At 37.7% G+C, this 19992-nt stretch overlaps 1 protein-coding gene across 3 annotated transcripts in view; it reads left to right on the forward strand.

Annotated features, from left to right (window-relative positions):
* gpc6a (glypican 6a) overlaps window positions 1-19992 on the forward strand; it is a 214598-nt gene that overhangs the window by 180658 nt on the left and 13948 nt on the right. For all 3 annotated transcript variants that reach the window (XM_040134241.1, XM_040134154.1, XM_040134071.1), the window contains 2 exons: window positions 664-794; window positions 2851-2994. In XM_040134241.1, the coding sequence (XP_039990175.1) occupies window positions 664-794; window positions 2851-2994 (275 nt within the window). The remainder of the gene's footprint in view (window positions 1-663; window positions 795-2850; window positions 2995-19992) is intronic.

A 19992-nucleotide genomic window follows, 5' to 3' on the forward strand; every position in this document is an offset into this window, starting at 1 on the left:
TTACAGAAACAATTGAGTGTATAATTGAGATGTAATTAAAAAGTAATCACTAGTAAGAGACGTAGACCGGAATTATGAATTTATTGATATACTTTGACAATTTAGAAATACTAATGTAAATAGATGAATAAATCAGAAGCCTTGTCATCCTCTATCTGGAGCGAGTTGCATATGCAAATCAATGATTTGTTTTATGTATAAGCTATTTGTAAGCATTCAAATTTAATTTCTACTTTTTTTTGCAAATCCTCTTACAAGCACCTCCTCTATCTCCCTATCTCTTTCTTACAGTGTGTGTTTGTGTTTCTGTGTTTAGATGAAGGTACTGGCAGATTCCTTTTGTGTTTATAATTATTGGCAGTGAACACATTTGGAGAAGGCGCCATTCTTTGAAATCTTAGTTGGACCAATGTCAGAGACAAATGATAGAGCCCAGCACCCTGAGGGTTTTGCAATGAGTATTGTTAATGCTCAAAGATGATGTGAACATATTGATTTGCGTGTGTAAACAGACGCAGTAAAATTGTGTGTGTGTGTGTGTGTGTGTGTGTGTGTGTGTGTGTGTGTGTGTGTGTGTGTGTGTGTGTGTGTGTGTGTGTGTGCGTGTGCGTGTGCGTGCATGCGTGTGCTCTGCTTTGACATGTGTCCTCTGTGTTATGACAGATGCTATGTTACTGGTGGCAGGAAGACTGGAGGGACCCTTCAACATTGAAGCAGTTATAGAGCCAATTGACATCAAGATCTCTGAGGCTATCATGACCATGCAGGACAACAGCATGCAAGTGTCAGCCAAGGTACTGTATCCTGAAATAGCTTTGTTCGCCATGCTTTGATAGGATTTATTTCTTATATTGGTTATATACCTTTATATTGAAAACATTGTATACATAAACAAATTATTGCAAGTAATTTTTTATCCATCTGATAATCATGGTGTGGATGAAATACTACCATAGTGTATGTTAAAACGCAAATACAGTATATGGTAGGAAGACGTGTCAGGCCTCAAAATACAAACCTGTCTCCTTAAAAGCATGTTTTATATACTATAGACTACTAAAGCAAAGGTTTCGAAAGAAACATAATACCACGCATCACAGTAAGCTGTATTTTTATCAATATAATGAGGAAACACTTTTGCATGAATATATCTGTCACAAAATGGTCATACCGAACATATCACAAAACCTGCGAAAACTTGTCAGTGTATTTCCTTTGTTTCCCTACAATATCCACTCATGGCGACATCGTCTTGCCTGAGACAGGATGTGTACACTATTTCAATATTTAAGCATAACATCACACCCAGAACCGGGATGCAGGATAGGAAATCTGGTCTACTGGTTTCAATATTTTGTTTTGGTTTATACTTTATACTTTAATAGTATAAAGTATAAAGGTGTTTTTAGGAGGAAGTTAACATGCACGAGAAGTAACTAATTTTCTGTTTAGCCTCTTTAGAGTTCAAATTACTTATCAGTCTTTGGAATAATTTTCAGTTTGAAGCAGCACATTCAGGATATTATCACACACAGAATAGTTTTCTTGTCAAAAGGCAGATTTTTCATATTAGCTGTTATTTCTGATCCTTTGGTGTAATCTGGCCTATCTTCATGCCAGAGTTACAAAGGTCACTGTGAATTTCTTTTCAATATCTAGAAGGCTGCATTTTACAACTCTACCCATTGTCTATGCACTTGACGCTCCAAGGCTGTGCTTGGCTGACAGAATACAATATTTTCCTCACATTCACATTTGAACCATTAATGTCCTTCCCCGTCACCACGCTTTGCAGAATGTGTCAGGCCACATTGCATTTTACCTTCATTCCTGCAGTACAGACCTGTTGAAAATCAGTTTCCTTGTGTGATGTACAGGATAGTGGGATGGTAATATTGGTGAAGTGATAAATATTAGAGAAAAGACAGCCTCTTGTCATAACAGCCATGTAGTACATTAGAGTGCTCCATCACATACTGAGCCAGGGGCCAGCAGACAGGCCAGACAGGAATGCTAATGAGCTATGCTGTTTGGTTTTCTGTTGTTTGGGTCCTAAGAGCCCGTAGAGATCAGGCCATCTGAAAACAATCGATTCTCACAATGAACCGCTGTTAACTACAAATTGATTCATGTAAGGCTCAAATAATAATAGATTTGCATTTTCTATTAATGTCTCACTGTAACAAAACTTTTGTTTGTATTTCAGGAAAGTTTAATAACTCACAATTACTTTGTGAGTATCACTAAGCTGGGGATTTGACCTCGAAATGCTGGTCAAATGCATTTCATTTTGACAGTACTATGTCATATTGTAATAGTGGCTTTTCAGTTGCAAGCGAGCAACAACATAATGTATCAAGGGTTAATTCTTTTTTTTTGCCACCAATATGACACTTCCTGTAAAAGGAGACTTGGGCACTGATGGACAGCATTGATTCCAGGGTGGCTCAATATAGTTTTCTATCTCAAATCACAGACCAGAAATGATGCTGTGAGCAAATTGACAGAGGCTTTTCGAGGGAAAAATGTCAGTGTTGTGGGCAAAATACAACTTTTGGATGGATGTGTATTCTAGACAGAAAAGACCTAGCCCTGGCTCAATGCAGAGTCCATGCAGCTTCAGACTGCTGATAACCTGGTTTTGTAACTATTCAGGACTGCAATGAGGAGCTCACATCTCGTAATAAGAAGAAATATTGTGTTAATGTTGCAAAACCAGGCAATTTCCTCAAAATAATGTAAAAGCTACACATCTTTCAGACACTGACCAGTCTTTATCCTCTTTCACTTTTTCGTGAAAGAGGATTTCACCCTCTCTGTGGTAATTGTATCTCCCTCTGTTCATTTTAGGTTTTTCAAGGGTGTGGCCAACCAAAGCCATCAGGAATAGGCAGGTCTGCACGTGGCATTTCAGATGTGTTCAGTGCTCGCTTCAGACCCTACACCCCTGAAGAGAGGCCAACCACAGCAGCTGGAACAAGCCTGGATAGACTGGTACGTACAGACATAAGACAAGATAAGAAGACCAATAATGATAACTGTGATTGGAAAATATAAAAATAAATGGTTCAATAAAATAGAAAAAAATCATTTGATTCAAACTGTAAAGGCCATTTTGATTTGCATTTATAGTGTTAAATGGCAAAAAATAGTACAATAATTATTATTAAATATTAATCATAATTAAAAGCAGGATATAGAACAGAAATTTAAATTGAGGTTCTTAGAAAAAGATAACTGAACAGAAAATAGACCATGGGTCAGATCGTTTGTAGGAGACAACCAATGCATTCCTAAAATAGCTCCCTTTAATTGTTGGGCTTTCACTTTATAGCAAAATTAAGGCTGAAGCAGCCAATATGTGAGTATTTTATTACAGTCTGAATTCTACCAGCACATGATGCTAAACATTCTTCCGTCCTCACTCCATGCGTTAACAACTCAGGAATTTAGAGAATTTTTGAATATTATTGGTGGAGGCAGAGCTGGTGGCAGCATACTGAGCTTGAGGTCGACGTACCAGGGCTCAAGTCCGAAAGCCAGAAAGAAATTGAAACCTTCAAAGATTCCAGGAAAAATGTCATAGTAAATCGCTGTTTATATAGTCCATGGAGTTTAGTTGCTATGCGACTTCCAACACTGCAGTACTCCGAATTTAAAAAAAAAAAAAAAAAAAAAACCTCCCGAAATATATTATTTAGGATGTAGTGTGTTTTCCCGCTTGGAAACAGAGAAATTACCTGTTCGAGAATTTGTATTATGTTGAGAGTCAGTCTTGAAGAGTCTGAAACTAATTCAACGCTCACCCACCGACCTTCAGGATGATGAAAAATCCTAACTAAGATATTAATTGTGGCTATAAAAAGATTGATTGCACCACCCCATGCCACTGAAGCACATTGTTGACACAAAGTTGTGTCAAAGATGTTAAACCAGGGCCCGCAGGCCTACAGCTGTGTATCTTTGCCCCTTTTGCTACAAGATGTTTGCTGCTGTGATGTCTCCATGTGTTCACAATAGCCTACTGTTATTATTATTATTATTATACATTTGAATTTGTTAAAAGAAGGTCTGGAAATGAAAGCAAACTTCTTTGCATAAGTAAAGATAACATGGCGTTACATACAGTATGACAGTCTGTGGTGTTACAATTTACACGGTTAATTATTATTTCTTTTTTTCAATTTTTATTTGGGAACATAAAAAACAAAACACATAATTCAACATACACAGACACATCCATACAATACTACAGTGGGACAAGCATCAAATTGAATTGAACAGAGACTTGGGCATAAGTGTAGGAAGGATGAATTGATATGGTGCACAACTGCGTAGGAAAGAAAGAACAAAAGAAAAGGCAGTCGGAACCATCCACCAGTGGGACAGGGAGCGCAACACTGGAGAGATGAGAGATGGGGTTTTTTTTGGTTTTTTTTTATTTCGTTTTGTTTCGTTTTAAATACATTTGTAGTGGCTAATGGATGAGTAAATAACTAAATACATTCTTCTTAAGTATAGTAATATGGGGCTGCCCCTATAATGGTCATGCTCCAGACCCTTGGGAGGAGGCTGACTCACCACCAGGTGACAACACCCTGTCTCCCAACCTGAACTGCCCCCAGGACCTCAAAGAGGGAGCTATTTCTATGTGGGGTCTTTCCTGTACTTTAACCTTTTTTTTTGGAGGTTTTTCTGCCAGTCACTTCTGCCACCTCCCCCGTAGTAATAATGTAGTCCTGTTAATTATTCCTAATAAAAACACATAAAGTTGTCTTGACAAACCTTAATTGGTTTTTCCCTTTAATGAATGTGTTATGTTGAATAACATTAATGTTTTGAATAGATTACACTGAAAGACATTTCAGTGGAATGACAACAGTATGTCGGGACATTTTTTTTTTTTATGTTGTCAATTTATCCTTTAGCCAATCCATTTAACAAAGGCTTCTTTATGTAATCCTTGGACAATTGGCAAATCCATTTAATAAATAAAATCTTGTCCTCTTAAATAAAAGGTACTGTGGATAATCCTCTGTTGTATAAATTGTTTGACAGGATTAAAATGGAAAATATGCAGGAGCAGAGAAGTAGATTAAAGGCTGCAGAGTATACTGTCTCTGTCTCTTTAAGTAGTCTGTACTCCCACAATTCTAGCTGTAATTGTAAGAAATAAACACAATAAGTGTATTACAAATCCAGATGCTTTACAATGTTATTCTTGAATTCATCTTAAGTACAGGTCTTGTTTGAAAAATCTGACCAAACCTTCCTCTTTGCTTCATAACATTGATATCAAAAGGGGTGTGAAAGGAAAACATAACTAAAAGGCAAAAGCGCATTTAGAGAAACTCCGCAGGTATCTTTAATAATTCATCTTTACATGCTCTCAGGCCAACTTCTCGTAAAAGATGAGAAAAATTCTTCTAAGAAAATTGAGTTGGTTTGCTCAGGGTACGACTTCTTACTCACCTGATGGCATCTCACTCATTTTACTCATCTTCCATGCTGAAATGTATCTGTGCTAGAAAGAAAAGTGATTATACATATTTTGCTAAGCTGAGTTGACTGCATTGAATAAAACATGTACTGTCATTAGACCACTCCAGACTAGTCTCCTTGTAACGCTGTTGTTTTTATGCAAGCCCTGATCTTTGCGTTGATCAGATTTGAAAGCAGCAGATTTTAAACTGATTTTCACACTACACAATTCATTGTGAATGAAGTGGTTTCAGGTACTTAATCTCATAGTGAGATGAAGCCAGTGGATGCAGTATTTCAGCTGCACCATTTATCATTTAACTTTTTGCTTCACTAACTACTAACAATATTCTTGTTCTCCTATTCTCTTTCTCTGTCATTCTCTTTCTCCGATGTCCAATTAAATATCTTTCTTCTTCATTTCTCCGCTGCTCCCAGAGGGTTGTCTGGAGGACAATGCAACAAAGTGTAAGCCTTCCATTCCTCCTCTTACTTTCACCAAGTCATCCGTCTTGTGGTGTTTTAATCAACCTGCCCACAGAGCTCCACTTCTTTACATTATTCTAAGTTGATATTGATTACTTGTTTGTGACATGGCTGTTTATTCACATTGGTTGAATTATTTGGGTTTCTCTCTAGCCTGCAGCTGAACTATTTGCTGTTGAGGTCGATATTTGTAACGGTCTTCCTCCGTTTCTTATTTTGTCTAAAATAATTTAGATTGGCGGCCTGGTGGTTCAGTGCTTGGAACTGTTATTGCCTTACAACAAGAAGGTTGTGACTTTGAATCTCTGCTATTGTTCTTCCTGTTTGAATTATGCATTTAGCTCAGGTCGATTGGAGACTTTAAATAATTTGCCCATACGTGTGACTGGTATATGTTAGCATGTTAAACCTGTGATGACCAAGCAAATAATCCAGTGCATTTCCTTGCCTTCTTCCCATTGCTTGCTAAGGTAAGATAGTGCACCAGCTATGGCCAGAGTATGTTCTTGTTTTGCTTGATGTGCATGATTGTTTTGGATTCCACGCATGGTTGTAGACAGGCAAAAACAAATTCTCTGAACCTACCCATTCAAAAGGAGTAAATGAAGGATTTTGTTGAGCAGGGTTTCTGACAGTTTAAATAATGTCTTTTATCATATTTAACGACATCTTAAATATGTCTGGGAATGCTATTATGATGGCCTTCTGCAGTACTTAGGTGATCTATCAAACAGTACCTTAGCAATCATTTACACCAGCTGTGGCCGGAGGCATTATGTTTTCGGGTTTTCCATCTATCCGTCCTATTCTTGTGAACGTGATATCTCAGAAACGCCCTGAGGGAATTTCTAGTTTGGGACAAACGTTTTCTTGGACTTGCGGATGAACTGATTAAACTTGGTGGTCAAGGGTTAAGGTCACTGTTACCTCACATCCGCCCCATTCTTGTGAACGCGACACTTCAGGAATGCCTCCAGGGAATTGTATTACATCTAGCACAAATGTCCACTTGGACTCAAGGATGAAACAATTAGATTTTGGTGGTTAAAGGTCAGGGTCATTGTGACCTAAAAAACATGTTTTTGGGCATAACTCAAAAATTCATATGCTGATTATGATAAAATACACTTAATACACTACATATAATATATGAGTCTTGACAGACATAGATGTAAACTGCAACTTGACTGGCTGACGGAGGCATAAAACCAAGAGGCGGTAATTCTAGTTATTATTGCATTGATTTATGATTGTCTTGGACTATTTAGCTTTGTCTGTGATTCTTAATTTAAGTGAGACTACTGGACCATTCCCCCATACAATTGAATGTAAATTTACTGAATGATACGGTATAATGTACCGTATATTAATTGTATGGCCCTACAGTTTTTGCAATGAAATCTGTCTTTCTGTTTTGCTGATTCATCACTGTAAATGAATGATCTCTTCCTTTTAATTTAAACAAGGCTTGTCAGAGTCAGAAAGGGCATTTTCCACTGTCCATCTGTACAGCACTGACCAGAGGAAGCATTCAAGCTCAAAAATCCCTGAGATTGATTTTTTTTATATAGTTTGTGTTCATATAGTGTGTTGTTTTTTGGCGTTTTGACTTGTTTAAAAAAATCAAAAACCTAATGCCAGCTCCCAAAGGCTGTGATGTTTAATTTTAAAAAATGGCATTTTCAATGTCAGCTACAAACCCACTGCTCAAATTTTAAATTAGTGTACTAGAAACTGACTTTTGAGTGTGTGCAGTATTGTGGCTCATCTCAGGATTTGTTACAAGTTTAGCCATGTTAGTGGAATGTCTCTAGGATATGCATTGTTTGTTGATTGCTCCACCACTTTGGTCTAGACTGAAATTTCTCAAAAATCTTCATATGAATGAACTACTTTTACAGACATTCATGGTCCCCAATTGATGAAACCAACGGGTTTTGACTTTTCCTCTAGCTCCACCACAAGGTTGACATTTGTGGTTTTAAGTGAGATGTCTTGATGGCAGGATGATCACCTGACTTTTCATCTAGCAGCATTGCAAGATCAAATTTTTTATTTGTCCAATACTTTGGTTTATGACCAAATTCTTGCAAAACTAATGACAATCCCCTTTGTGATTAGTGCCAGTTAGCAAATGGTACCATGCTTACTCTGTAAATTAAGATGGTAAACATTATTCATGTTAAACATTATACCTGCTATCTATCTAACAATCATCTTGTTAGCTGACATTAGCTTTTAGCTCAAAGTAGTGCTTTGCCAAAGGACAGCTTCACAGGGCTGCTATCATGGCTATTGACTCTTAGCCTAGTTCTACAAACACCACCATTAATTAGAATACACTGATGAATATGATCAAGACACTTATTTACTCTCAAAATAAGATGCTTTTTCAGCAGATGAAATGTTACAAAGTAACAAAATCTTCCCTCTGTTCATCACAGTCTTTATTCACTGTCGAGATAAATGAAAGCAACAAGTCCTCCAACTTAAATTGACCATATACTGTAGGTCGTTTGTCCCTTTCCTCTGATACAACCCATAGGAGTGTCTCCTGAAATAGTACCCCAATGGCAGCAGGAGAAATGCCATAGATAAACTGTTAAAAATCACTGTGGAAAAGTAAATACGTAACCCTTTTATGGTGTGACAAAGCTATAGTAAAGGTTTGGTTAGGTTCAGGCACAAAACCAACTTGGTTATGTTTAGGGAAAGATCATATTTGGTTAAAATAAGTACTTTGTTAAGGATAGAGGACCTTAGTCATCATGGTTACAATAATAAACACGTGTCTAAGGTTATTGAACGATTGTGGTCATGGTTAAAAGAAACAACATTGACTGTTGGTTTGACACAGTAGCCTCCCATGTTAAGGTCCACTTTTTTGTCAGTCCATCCGTCCATCCCCGACCTCCTCCCAACGAGGACTTTGACGCTCTATAACAGCATCACCTAACCTTCTCCTTTGCTCCCGTCAAACTTACTATGGCCACTAGAGGGATTAGTTACTTGAATGTGAACATGTCGTTTTGGGGCTTTTGCTGAAAAGACAGGTGCTGTCTGACATGACTGCTATATGTCGCTTAACAATATAACATAACCATGGGTCGTAATAAACTGCTGACATCAATGAATTGTGGGGTCGTTTTATTTGGTAAGACAGTCTCAGTGAAAGTGATGAGTACACAGTATAGTATTTGAGCATATCCTCCACCATGTGTTCCACGTTCACACTTGAGAAGTTGAGAAGAAGTCCATACCTTGGGTTTGCAACAACATTTATTTTATATTCTTAATTTATTTTTCCAGTGAGGAGCAGATGTCTGATAACACAACTGTGACAGAAATTACTTTGTTCTCTATAAGCTTAAACTAATATTGCTGACACATTACTGTCAATTTCTCCATTACATAGATGCTCGCAGAAAAAATGCGAAGGATGTCACCCAGGGATTACTGATTTATTTGACCAATTTCTAAATATTTTTAGCCTCTCTAATGGGTTGTTTGTTGTTGAGCGCTGTTGAAATGAGGATGCAGTTGGAAAGAAAGTAAATCAGTCATTGGTAGTGACCAGGCCTTTCTCCATGCTCCATTTCACGTTGTTTTAGAGGAGTGCCAGGGCCAGGAAATGATCTGGCAACAACCATTTTTCTTAGGAAGGAAAAAGTGTAGAATAAATGATTAGCTTTTTATTTCTTAAATGAATCACAGTAATACAGTAATTCATAGGCACAACCTACGTATACTTTAGTGTGCTTTTGTTATTGCAGCCACACTATACTGAGAGGACTAAAGGATTTTTGTGGAGATTCAAAGAAACATACTTTGGATTTGAATGCATAAAAAGAAACCCAGAACTGAACATCCTTCAGATTCGGAAGGAGAGCAGAAATCACTATTCCCATATGAAAGTTTCTTCCTTCCAAAGTAATCAGTCATTGAAAAATCAGTCCGCCCAGTGCACTTGTAGACACAACTGCCAATTATGACCAATGGTAACACGGCCAAATTGGTTAAATTCATGAGTAATGCCATAAAATGGATGCATTTAATGAAATTCTGGCATGTCATGCAAATCTGTTTTCTACAGTTTATCTCTTCAATGGCCACAATTTCTGTGCAGATCAGCAGGCAAAAAAAGAACAAATGTTAAGACCAGTTAATAGCACTAGCATGCTAATTCAGTATACTGGGTATGCTGAGCTAATGTTTTAGCAACAGTAACAACCAAGGTGTGTGAGTGCTGTTGGGTTTCTAAACTCTATATTACATCGTGCTGACAAAGATGTGGGAAAAAAAGAATTGTGTACATACTGGTGTCAGAAATTGACTACAATTTTAAATAAAATGCGCATGGCTATTGGACAATGGAAGAGTACAGGCTTCGCCCCCTAAGAACTTTTACTTGTGATACCTGTGATTAAGACAGGTTATGTATTGTGCTATAGTTTTAACACTATATCTGCCACCAAATCAGTCAATTTCAACTTGATTGATGCTAGGGTTTTTTTGCTCTATATACTAATTTTGCCTGCACAGTAACTCACTAGTATTATTATTGATTAAGAGGTTCCATACCGTTTCAGATCAAGGTGTGAAGTTGCAGGCTTTGGACTGAGAGGAGCAAGAGCAAGAGATTAATGTGGTCACCCCATTCAGCTCCATTGCTGTATTATTGTGTGAAGCACAGTGTCACAAATTGGACTGAAATTTTCTGTCAGTGAGGTGGTTTTACACTATTGTTTTGGTGGCTACAGAAGGGAGAAACCTGCTGTAAAGACTTGTGTTCTGTGTTGATTCTGTTAAAATTGACCTAGCGAAAATATAATGATTTAAACATTTCACTGGGCTATATTAAATCTTCATTTCATACGTATTACTGTTGACTTTAAAATAATGGGATGGTGTGAACTGGGTTGTCTCAGTATTCACCTCCATGGCCTAATAGAGGGCGATGAGTCCGTCTGTCCAGAGGTGATTCTTTCTGTCAAAAGAGATGGAAATCTGACAGAGACTGATGTGTAATCAGCCTTGCTCGCTCAACAGAGACCTGTCTCTGAAAATGAATGAGGATTAATGTAGGTGGATAGACACAACAGATCAATCTGGCCACCTTGTAAGGCAGCTTCATCACTTTATTCACCATTACATTCATGCCCCTCAATTGCCTAAAGATGTCTGTACTCTTCTTCCTCTACTTTAATGCTTGCAAAGTTAGCAGTGCACACACAAAGTGATGCGTCATAGACTTCATTCATTGATGTGGTTGCTGGGGATTTTAATGCTCCAATCTCTCAAAAAAACACATACAGTGAGTCAGTATCCTGACACCACATTCCCATTCACTTGAATGTTATTGAGCAAAACCAACTCACAGAAGTAAAAATGAGGGCTACACAGCTACTGTGGTGGACAGCTGCCTCGGATATGCACACAGTATGGTTTACACACCAGGGAAATATGCTTGTAAATTACAAAACCACGGTGAGGTTTTGTTGTTTGGTAGTTTCAAGCTCCTCTGCCTGGTTTCTTTGCAATTTCTTCTAGACTTTTGCTGCTTACTTTTCTGGGAACAGTTCTTACACTACAAGAGCGCTGCATGATTTTACACTGACAAAATCAACAGTGTTCACAAACTTCTGACTGAGATGGCAGAAAGAATTCTTGTCAGATTTCCAATTTCAGCCGCTCAAGCATAATGAGCATCAGTGACAGCCTTTCACACCTAAACATCTCAAACTTTAGGACTTTGTTTCAAATTTCAAAAACCTGGCAGAGACAACCAAGCCCTAAGTTGTGAATTGTGCATCTCCCCATGCAACGCTGTTAAATATAACTCTCGCTACATACCCATGAAAATACAGCAGAGGCCTTTCCATTTCTTGGTTGTTAGCAGGTTGCTGTAGTTTGAGCTTGGAATGAAAAAGACAGGACAGCACTGATTTTGTGTTTCCACATAAATTTAGTGATGAAAAATAAACCTGGCAAACAACATATAGAATTTCTTTTGGGACACCAAAGTACAGTTTTGTGAACATCAATAAATTTCATCACATCTCTTGTCTCTGTATCTTACATTAATGTATAGTGTATGCAGGGAAGAGACTAATTACCATCCTGCTGCATGTAAATACCAACGGTGTGGGCAGTATGCATTGTGATCCTGTACACAGTCTATACCGTAGCATTTTCTGTATGCTGACCTGGAGACAGTCTGATTAATTAACCTGTTACTACTCTCTATCATGCAGAAGTGGGTGAAGGTTTCCACGTGAAATAACCAACAGACAGGGCTAAACATCTCTGTTGCCATTATTCATAGCCAGTGACTTAAAAGAAAACCTGAACCTGCAACTATGTCCATCACAGATCACACTATCACAGATCATTCATTCGCTTGACTCCCACAATAATTCAAGAAAGTACAACTCTACTTAACTCACATTAGTCATTACCCGCTCCTATACACAGTCTGAACATCACATTATCTTTAGTTTTGTGTAAATGAGACTAATTTCCCATCTCAAGCTAAATTTGGGCTCAAACTGGTCCAGCAAACTTAGCTGCTTTACCATCTGAGCAGCTTGGCAGTTTTTGCTGCCAGAAAGGCACAGCATATACTGCGATCTGCCTCACTGCTCATCACCAGGCTGTTTAGCCTGCCACTGTTTTCCCATGACACAGTGTGGTTAGCACATCTGCCTAAAGGTAGAAGGTGTTTGCCTTGCTTTAACGCAGCAGAGCCTTGTGAGCAAAACCTATCTACGTGGGTAGGCAGGCAAGCTGAAATAAACCACAGTATGTCCAAGGAAATCCTATTTAGCGCATTATTCAAAGCATTGAATCACAAAATGCTGGGCCATTGTGTTTGAAGTAAGCTAACCCAGTTGCTATGGGCATAACAAGGAACTGACCATTTTGTGCTGCTTCCCTTCGGAGATTTTCCTGCTTTTTTAAAATATGTCTTAGCCACGCTTTATATAAGTTAAATCCCCAAGTGCAGAGAGACAGACTAGTTCAATCCATGATACCATTAAGTGGTTCCTGTTATCCTTGTGACCTAGAAACTGGAGGACTTTTAATGATCCCGTAGTCTATCCTTGCATATTTATCGAGGTTAGATAACTCTAATTTTGGTTAAGATTGGTCAATAGAGGGATTCTCTCCAGCATTGCTACAGTAACTGCTACATTTATGTGATGTTTCTACTTTGGTCCATAAAGTTTGGTCCAAGATGACTGAAGCTTACTTTGCTGAATGGGTTGATGGTGCTTCAAAACAGATACTAAAACAGTGCCAATTGCTATTTTATGGCATGGGTCTGTTCTGTCTTACTGTTGTGCATATGGATTCTGTGTTCAAGTTTTGCAGAAGTTACAGAGGATTTTTTTCTCATGGAGTGTCACTCCGTGATGATTGGGCTGAACACTAGAGTAAAGAAGCAATCCAAATGAAAAAAATATGCTCAGTACTGTTGTTTTCATGCCAATAACTTGCCCAAGGTCAATCAATACTCATGCCATGTAAATTATTCATTCATATCCATTCTGTACTATTATTCTTGTGCCGATGAAGAGGTTTAAGTCTGTTCCAGTACGCACTGGACATTTAACCTGCTATTTTATGGCCTAAACCATAAACACATAGACATTTTCGACATTTAAAGACTCAAGAGTTCAATGGAAAATCAAACACCAACATGCAAGGGTTTTAAACTCATTTATTTATCCATGAATTATAGAAGTATGGAACAGTTTTTTTTTGTTTTTTTTTGTCATGTTAGAGTTAAGGGTTCAGTATTGGGTGTAATGTTGGATAGAGTCCAATGGCATATACTGAACACTGCTGAATAATTTTTTTTTTCTAATTTATTTGATCATTTCTGAATACTTTTTTTTTTCACTTGTGTCCAGATGTTAATACATGCATTCATTGTGATGCTTTGCTGTATTTATCAATAATAATGAATTTATTTATGAAGTTGCTTTAGTAACCACCTTACAGGGAAGCATCTGTTTATGGAGGCTTTTTTCCCCAAATGGTGTGTTTACCCTTGGGATGGGACACAAAACCAGCTGTGTATGAAACTTCCATCTGTGCTTAGATTAGTCAGGTCACGGATTGTTTAACATGGATGTGCTGTACTAAAACTACTAAGTATCCTTATCATTTAAGGTCCAATTTTAGTTCTTTAAAGTAACATGAATTCAGTTCTGTCCAGCATGAAAGTAAGAATACTCTTAAAGATAAACATAAAGCAGTATTTGGATTGGCTAGCATCTTCTACCGAGATATAATTAAGAACAACTTAGTTCATTTGTTTTTTGTACAATTTACAGATACCTCAGAAGATATACAGTGCATTACATTGCTCTCACTTTCATTCCGTTGGAGACAGCTAAAGTTTAGGCACATTTGCAAGCAGTATATTCTCAAGGTTCAGTTTTCTCTTTATAATATTTATACTTGTCTGTCTCTAAATTATAGCTTTCATTTTGTATTGGATCAGTGAAGAGAAACCTGAAATAAAATGTCCTCCAAGCCAAGTTTTTTTGTCTTGACAGTGGAGCGACCTCATAAAAGTGTTATAGATATTGGCTGAAGGGTTGTTCGGTGTAGGTGTGTGTGTGTGTGTGTGTGTGTGTGTGTGTGTGTGTGTGTGTGTGTGTGTGTGTGTGTGTGTGTGTGTGTGTGTGTGTGTGTGTGTGTGTGTGTGTGTGTGTGTGTGTGTGTGTGTGTGTGTGTGTGTTTGTGTGTGTGTAATTCATCAAAACAGGAGTGCCGGTAATGAAGCCCTAGAAATGATGCTGTGTATTTCGTTTGCCTGTAGTTCATCCTGGGACCTAATCAAGTCGTTATCACAGTGCTGACCCTTCTGTTATCCATCTTTGATTTTCTGCCTTAATAATAAATCATTTACAGATTTTGAGTCCCTCAGCAGCAACATCCTTTGAGCCCGTACAAAGACTTCTAAGCAAACAGACACTTAAAGGCGTAGGTGCTTTAAACTATTGCTAAGTAATTGCTCATTTTTGAGTGAATGCTCAAAAATAGTGATAGAAACAGATATATCAAAGATTTAGGTACTAGCTGATATTAGCATACAGGAAAAAGTGAAATATTCTTTTAGGATATTTAAAAAAAACATTAAAAATGCTGTTTAACTGTATCTCTTCCATACATGGATTTCATACAAAAATCATCATAAATTAAATTAACTTCATGAAATTCACAAAAATATCCACATAACAATGTAAAATGTTTGATGTTTATATATCTTTGATACTTGTTTTCTCAAAAATAAGTGAAAGGTTTGAAAGTGTGCTGGAAAATTTCTTATTTCCAATACAGAGTAACCAGCTTGAGAGATGTTTGGAATCAGGTTATATTGTTGTTATTAAATGAGTGGTCTGTTGCATTACATTTGTAAAACTGCACTGGAAACAAGTGAGAAGATTTCAGCCCACTTAAAGCATCACTTTATTGTTTTAAGGAAAAGATAATTATACTTTATTGGAACAATGGGATGTTCAATTTGATTTTTTTCTTTGCAGTGTAAGGTTATGACTGTATAAACTTTATTTTTAGATACTGACACTTTCATTGGTTTTATATTTATCCAATAATACAGCTTCTTTAACGTTACTGAAAAAGTTATATTTTACTGGGCTACAATTTTACAACATTTATATTTGTGATGTTTCACAGTATATTTAGTATATATGTATTATTCATAAGACAGTTTGGTTTATACAGTTGCAGAAAATAGACCAAATGTAAAAGGAAATTTTCAAATCAGAAAGCCTTTAAGTAGGTCATGGATGCTGTGTATGAACACACGTATTCATTGATATCTGGCTTAAAACTGTTCAGCCATAGCAGGAGAGACAATGACAAGGCTGAGAGACGCAGTTGGGTATGTAAAAGGGCACTTTTTCCTTCAAGAGATCTGACAGGCAAGTGCTCAGGCTCTTGTTGGTTTCTCTAAGTGGATGTGGGAGTTCTTTCATACTGGCTGCTCTCTCGTTCTGTCTTTCCACTCACATTTTAGAAGGTTTTATGTTTCTAATCTATTCGTGTGCACGAGCCTGATTGCAGCTGATAGCTGCTGACCTTTTACACACTGGACCAGTCATGGGCCGGTATAATATTGCAAATTTGAAACAAACAATCCCCTGTCTAAATTTGGAACATGGACAAAATTCTCACTTGTAGTTAGTACAAGTGCATATAAACTGAGTGCAGCGAAGAGACTTTTTATATCTATAGTTTGTAAAAACAGTCACCCGAAATGATTCTGATGATTTCATCACTTTTCTTATTTCTGCGCCCCTATTGACGCTGCGTGTCTAGAGATCTGCCTTTAAGCTGTAAGTTCCTATTGACAAATTCTACAGTAAATACAGTGTAATATGAGCATATCCTCTTATGACTATATTGCAAATATAATTACAGGGATAACAAGTATACACACACACACAGGCCCACACAGTGCTGTAAAAATCACAAAGGTTATTGGGCATTGCATACTAACTATACTTACTGCCTGTTAATGGAATTGACAGATATGTGGGACATATCATTATGTTTACAGAGCCTCTACTAATTGTGTAATTAGCTCTAGACATGATCAGGAAAAGGGGTAAAGTATTGCATTAACCAGTTCACCTGCTGTTTGAGTTAAAACAGTAATGAACTTTCTGGGACGTTTGCTGTGAAAATGGCATAACAGCCATTGAATTTTGCTTTTACGTTTAATGAAAACAAATTTGCATCTAAATCCTCAGATGGGCATCAGTAAAAATAGTGCTGTGTTATATCCATATAATGCCACATCACTTTGGTTAGATGTGGCATTAAAAGTTGAGGTAGCAGTTGAAAGAGACCTCATGTGTAAGTTTGGGCAAACTGCTCCTCTGACACCTTCTTATCCTGCCAGAAACCCAGCCTCCTTAAGAGAAGTCTGTGGCCAAAGGTTTTTATTTCCCTTGTCAGCCATTCCTCCACACAGCTCGACATCTGGTAGTGATAACTGATCTTGTCTATGAGAAACAGAAAAGGGCCAGTACTGAAGTACCTGGACTCTCTTGGTCTTTCCAAAACACTACAACAGCAGGTCTGTACTCTCCTCACCTTCCCCTTCACCTCTAAAATCTGACTGCAGAATATATTTAGTATTCTCAGTGTAATGGCCAGAGAGTTGCAGCCTCCTCAGCACTTAGATATCTGACTGTGTCAGGGCCTTTCTCATTTAGATGTACCAGCACATAATTTAGGTGCACCCAAGATTTTATATTATAATTACTGCTAAATTTTATAATCATTTCTGACTCCTCATTGCTTCAGTTTTCCACTGCCTAGAGTTCAAATGCTGCAGGCATCTGTGGAAACTTACACTGCCAGACCCGACACCTGTGCTGAGGATGTCGGGTCTTGGCTGGGCTTTTCAGTGCTGGGGACAGGTGTAACAGGCACCTGAGCATTTTTCTTGACAAAAACAAAAAATCAATAGTTCTCCTCATACAGGGCACCACAGGGCGCAGTTTCACACATGCACATGCCTTTTTTTTTGTTTGTTTAGCACCAAAGCATCTACCTCACCCCAGTTCTGATTATGAGTGATTCCACAGTTAAAAATATCCCGGTAGATAAAATCCATATTCCTTCTCAGATACAAACATCCTGAGTTCCCTTTCTCTTAAAAAACAAAAACAACCAAAAAAAACCACGATAATCCTTTTTGGGGAAAAAAAGGCTGGTCAAACTCTTTAAGATACATTTTTAACCTTTTTAAATATCACTATCAATCAGAAATAATTAAACACCCTACTCTTTCTTAAAACTTATTGTTACAGTCAGCTTGGCATGCCTGTTTTTTCTTTAATTAAATACATTCTTAATTAGGCTTAATAAATATATGCGGGTGTTGTTTGCACTAATGATTGGATATTGCTCATAACCTAAGCCCATAAGCTTGAGGTTAGTTGTAAATTATTGTTTGCTCTGAAGATTTAAAATGTGTCTTTGTAATGTTAAATACTCCTGACTAGATAAGCCACAATCCAAGATAAAAGTTTTGAGGGTAAAATATCCTTGGTATTTTTTATTATGAGCTTTACTCTAAAAAAAACTCGGCTCATCTGCTTCACAGAACTATGTGTGGTTTGATCAGGTTTGATTAACAGCAGCCAGGCAACACAAGCAGACAAACCACAGCTGCTTCAGTGTTGCATTTTAATTCAGTTCAGTTTCCAGATTCTGATGGTGTGCATAGTAAATGGCATCACTTTTTTCTAAATGAGCCCGGCCCACTTTAAACCAGTGAAAAGAGCACAGACAACAAAAAAAAAAAAAAAAAAAGCAAAACTAGCCTAACTTTGGCAGACAATTGTGTGTCCATTTACAACCTGAACACGTGTGCTGTAGTAAGAAGCTTTTTGAGAAAAATGTGCTGTTTTTACCTTGAAGCGTACAGGACACAATCACATCTGGCTTCATTTCAACCCGTCTTGATTTTTGTTACTGGCTTGTCATATTTAAGAGGGCGGAGCATTATACTTTGCAGCTATAGCTGAAAAAGCTGTAGCAGTGCTCCTCACTGAGTGTAGAATGAGGAGATGCATTATCTTCATTTCTGCCTTCTGACACTGGCTTCCTCTTGAAAATCTGTATCGATTTTAATTTTGTTGGTAGTATTTAAACCATTCTGGGCTTTTAAATCAACTTGAGCCTGACGACACCTGGAGATTATCTTGCAAAGCCCGTATGGCTGTTCCACTGCCTAGACTCTAATCGGTGGGGCACTGGACTTTAGGGCTCATAGGCTGTGGAGTGAAGGTAGAGTTGTGCCCCAGTATCCTATTATTAAAAATTCATCTTTTTTAAACCAAAATTGCAAATGTTGCTTTAACTTCACCACTTAGCCATCGGCTGTTCTTATCTGTGCTTGTTTTAAATTATGTTTTTCTTTTCTTTTTCTTTTTTTTATTGTTCATTCTTCCAAAAAGCGGTCGTTGTATGAGTCATTTGACAGGACTGACAAGCAGGTGGTGCGTGCTGTGGTTGTGATTAATGCTTTCTTCTCAAACACAGTGAGTCACAGTGGATCACATTGTTTTTGTGAAATCGATTAAAATAGGCTTTGTTAATGGTCTATGTATCTTCTTGGGCAGAGAATATCTATTGTTAGCAGAGACATAAGCAGGGGCCAATCACAATGTTTAATCTTGCTTCAGTGAGCTATAGCTCCACTCTGTATACATCGCTTTATAATGACAGCCAGGCAGTTTGAAGATAGACAGAAAGCACGAGAACATAGTTATAACACTGATCAGCATTCATACGTTAACGCTTGTGATATGCCAATACAAAAACTTAACAAAGCGAGCGATCCAAAGAAGATTATAGTGAGAAACCGGACTTAAGTAAGTCTGGTCTTTCCAATTTGCATACCTGTCTCCATCTTTAGTAAGGTTAGGTCAATGTTATGTAGAGCCAACTGTATGGCTGTTAGTTGGAAGTGAAGCAGGTGGATATGACCTGTGAAAGTCCTAATTAAAATGACTGGACCTACGTTAACATGCTTTGCTGGAGGGTGCCCTACATGCTCTGATACCACTTGACCCAACTTCCAGGACTCAGCAAACCCAGAAGAAGGCAGGTTGGGATAAGGCATTGTTTGGATAAAATCTTTAATTCAGGCAGTACACAAAGGAAAGGAGATTAGATTAGAACTGCACTTGTTGGGGGGGATTGTTTGTTTGTTTGTTTGTTTGTTTGTTTGTGGCCATGAACCTGCAGGTTTTGAGGATGTTTTGGATGAGTGTAGTTTTTGCTCAGATCACCCCGAGTGAGTCATCTGCCAAAAAACAGTTTCAGTATGTATCTTAAACAGAAAACTGTTACGGGCGAAAATTGTTTTCAAATTTTTTTCAAGAGTTTTGAATACAACATTCACTTGCCATTTGTATGCTGAAAGAGTGAGAGGTCAGTGTTATCATCCCTGCTCTATATGCTGCCTTT

Source organism: Xiphias gladius, chromosome 1, assembly GCF_016859285.1.
Source record: "Xiphias gladius isolate SHS-SW01 ecotype Sanya breed wild chromosome 1, ASM1685928v1, whole genome shotgun sequence".
In the NCBI taxonomy this organism is placed as follows: domain Eukaryota; kingdom Metazoa; phylum Chordata; class Actinopteri; order Istiophoriformes; family Xiphiidae; genus Xiphias; species Xiphias gladius.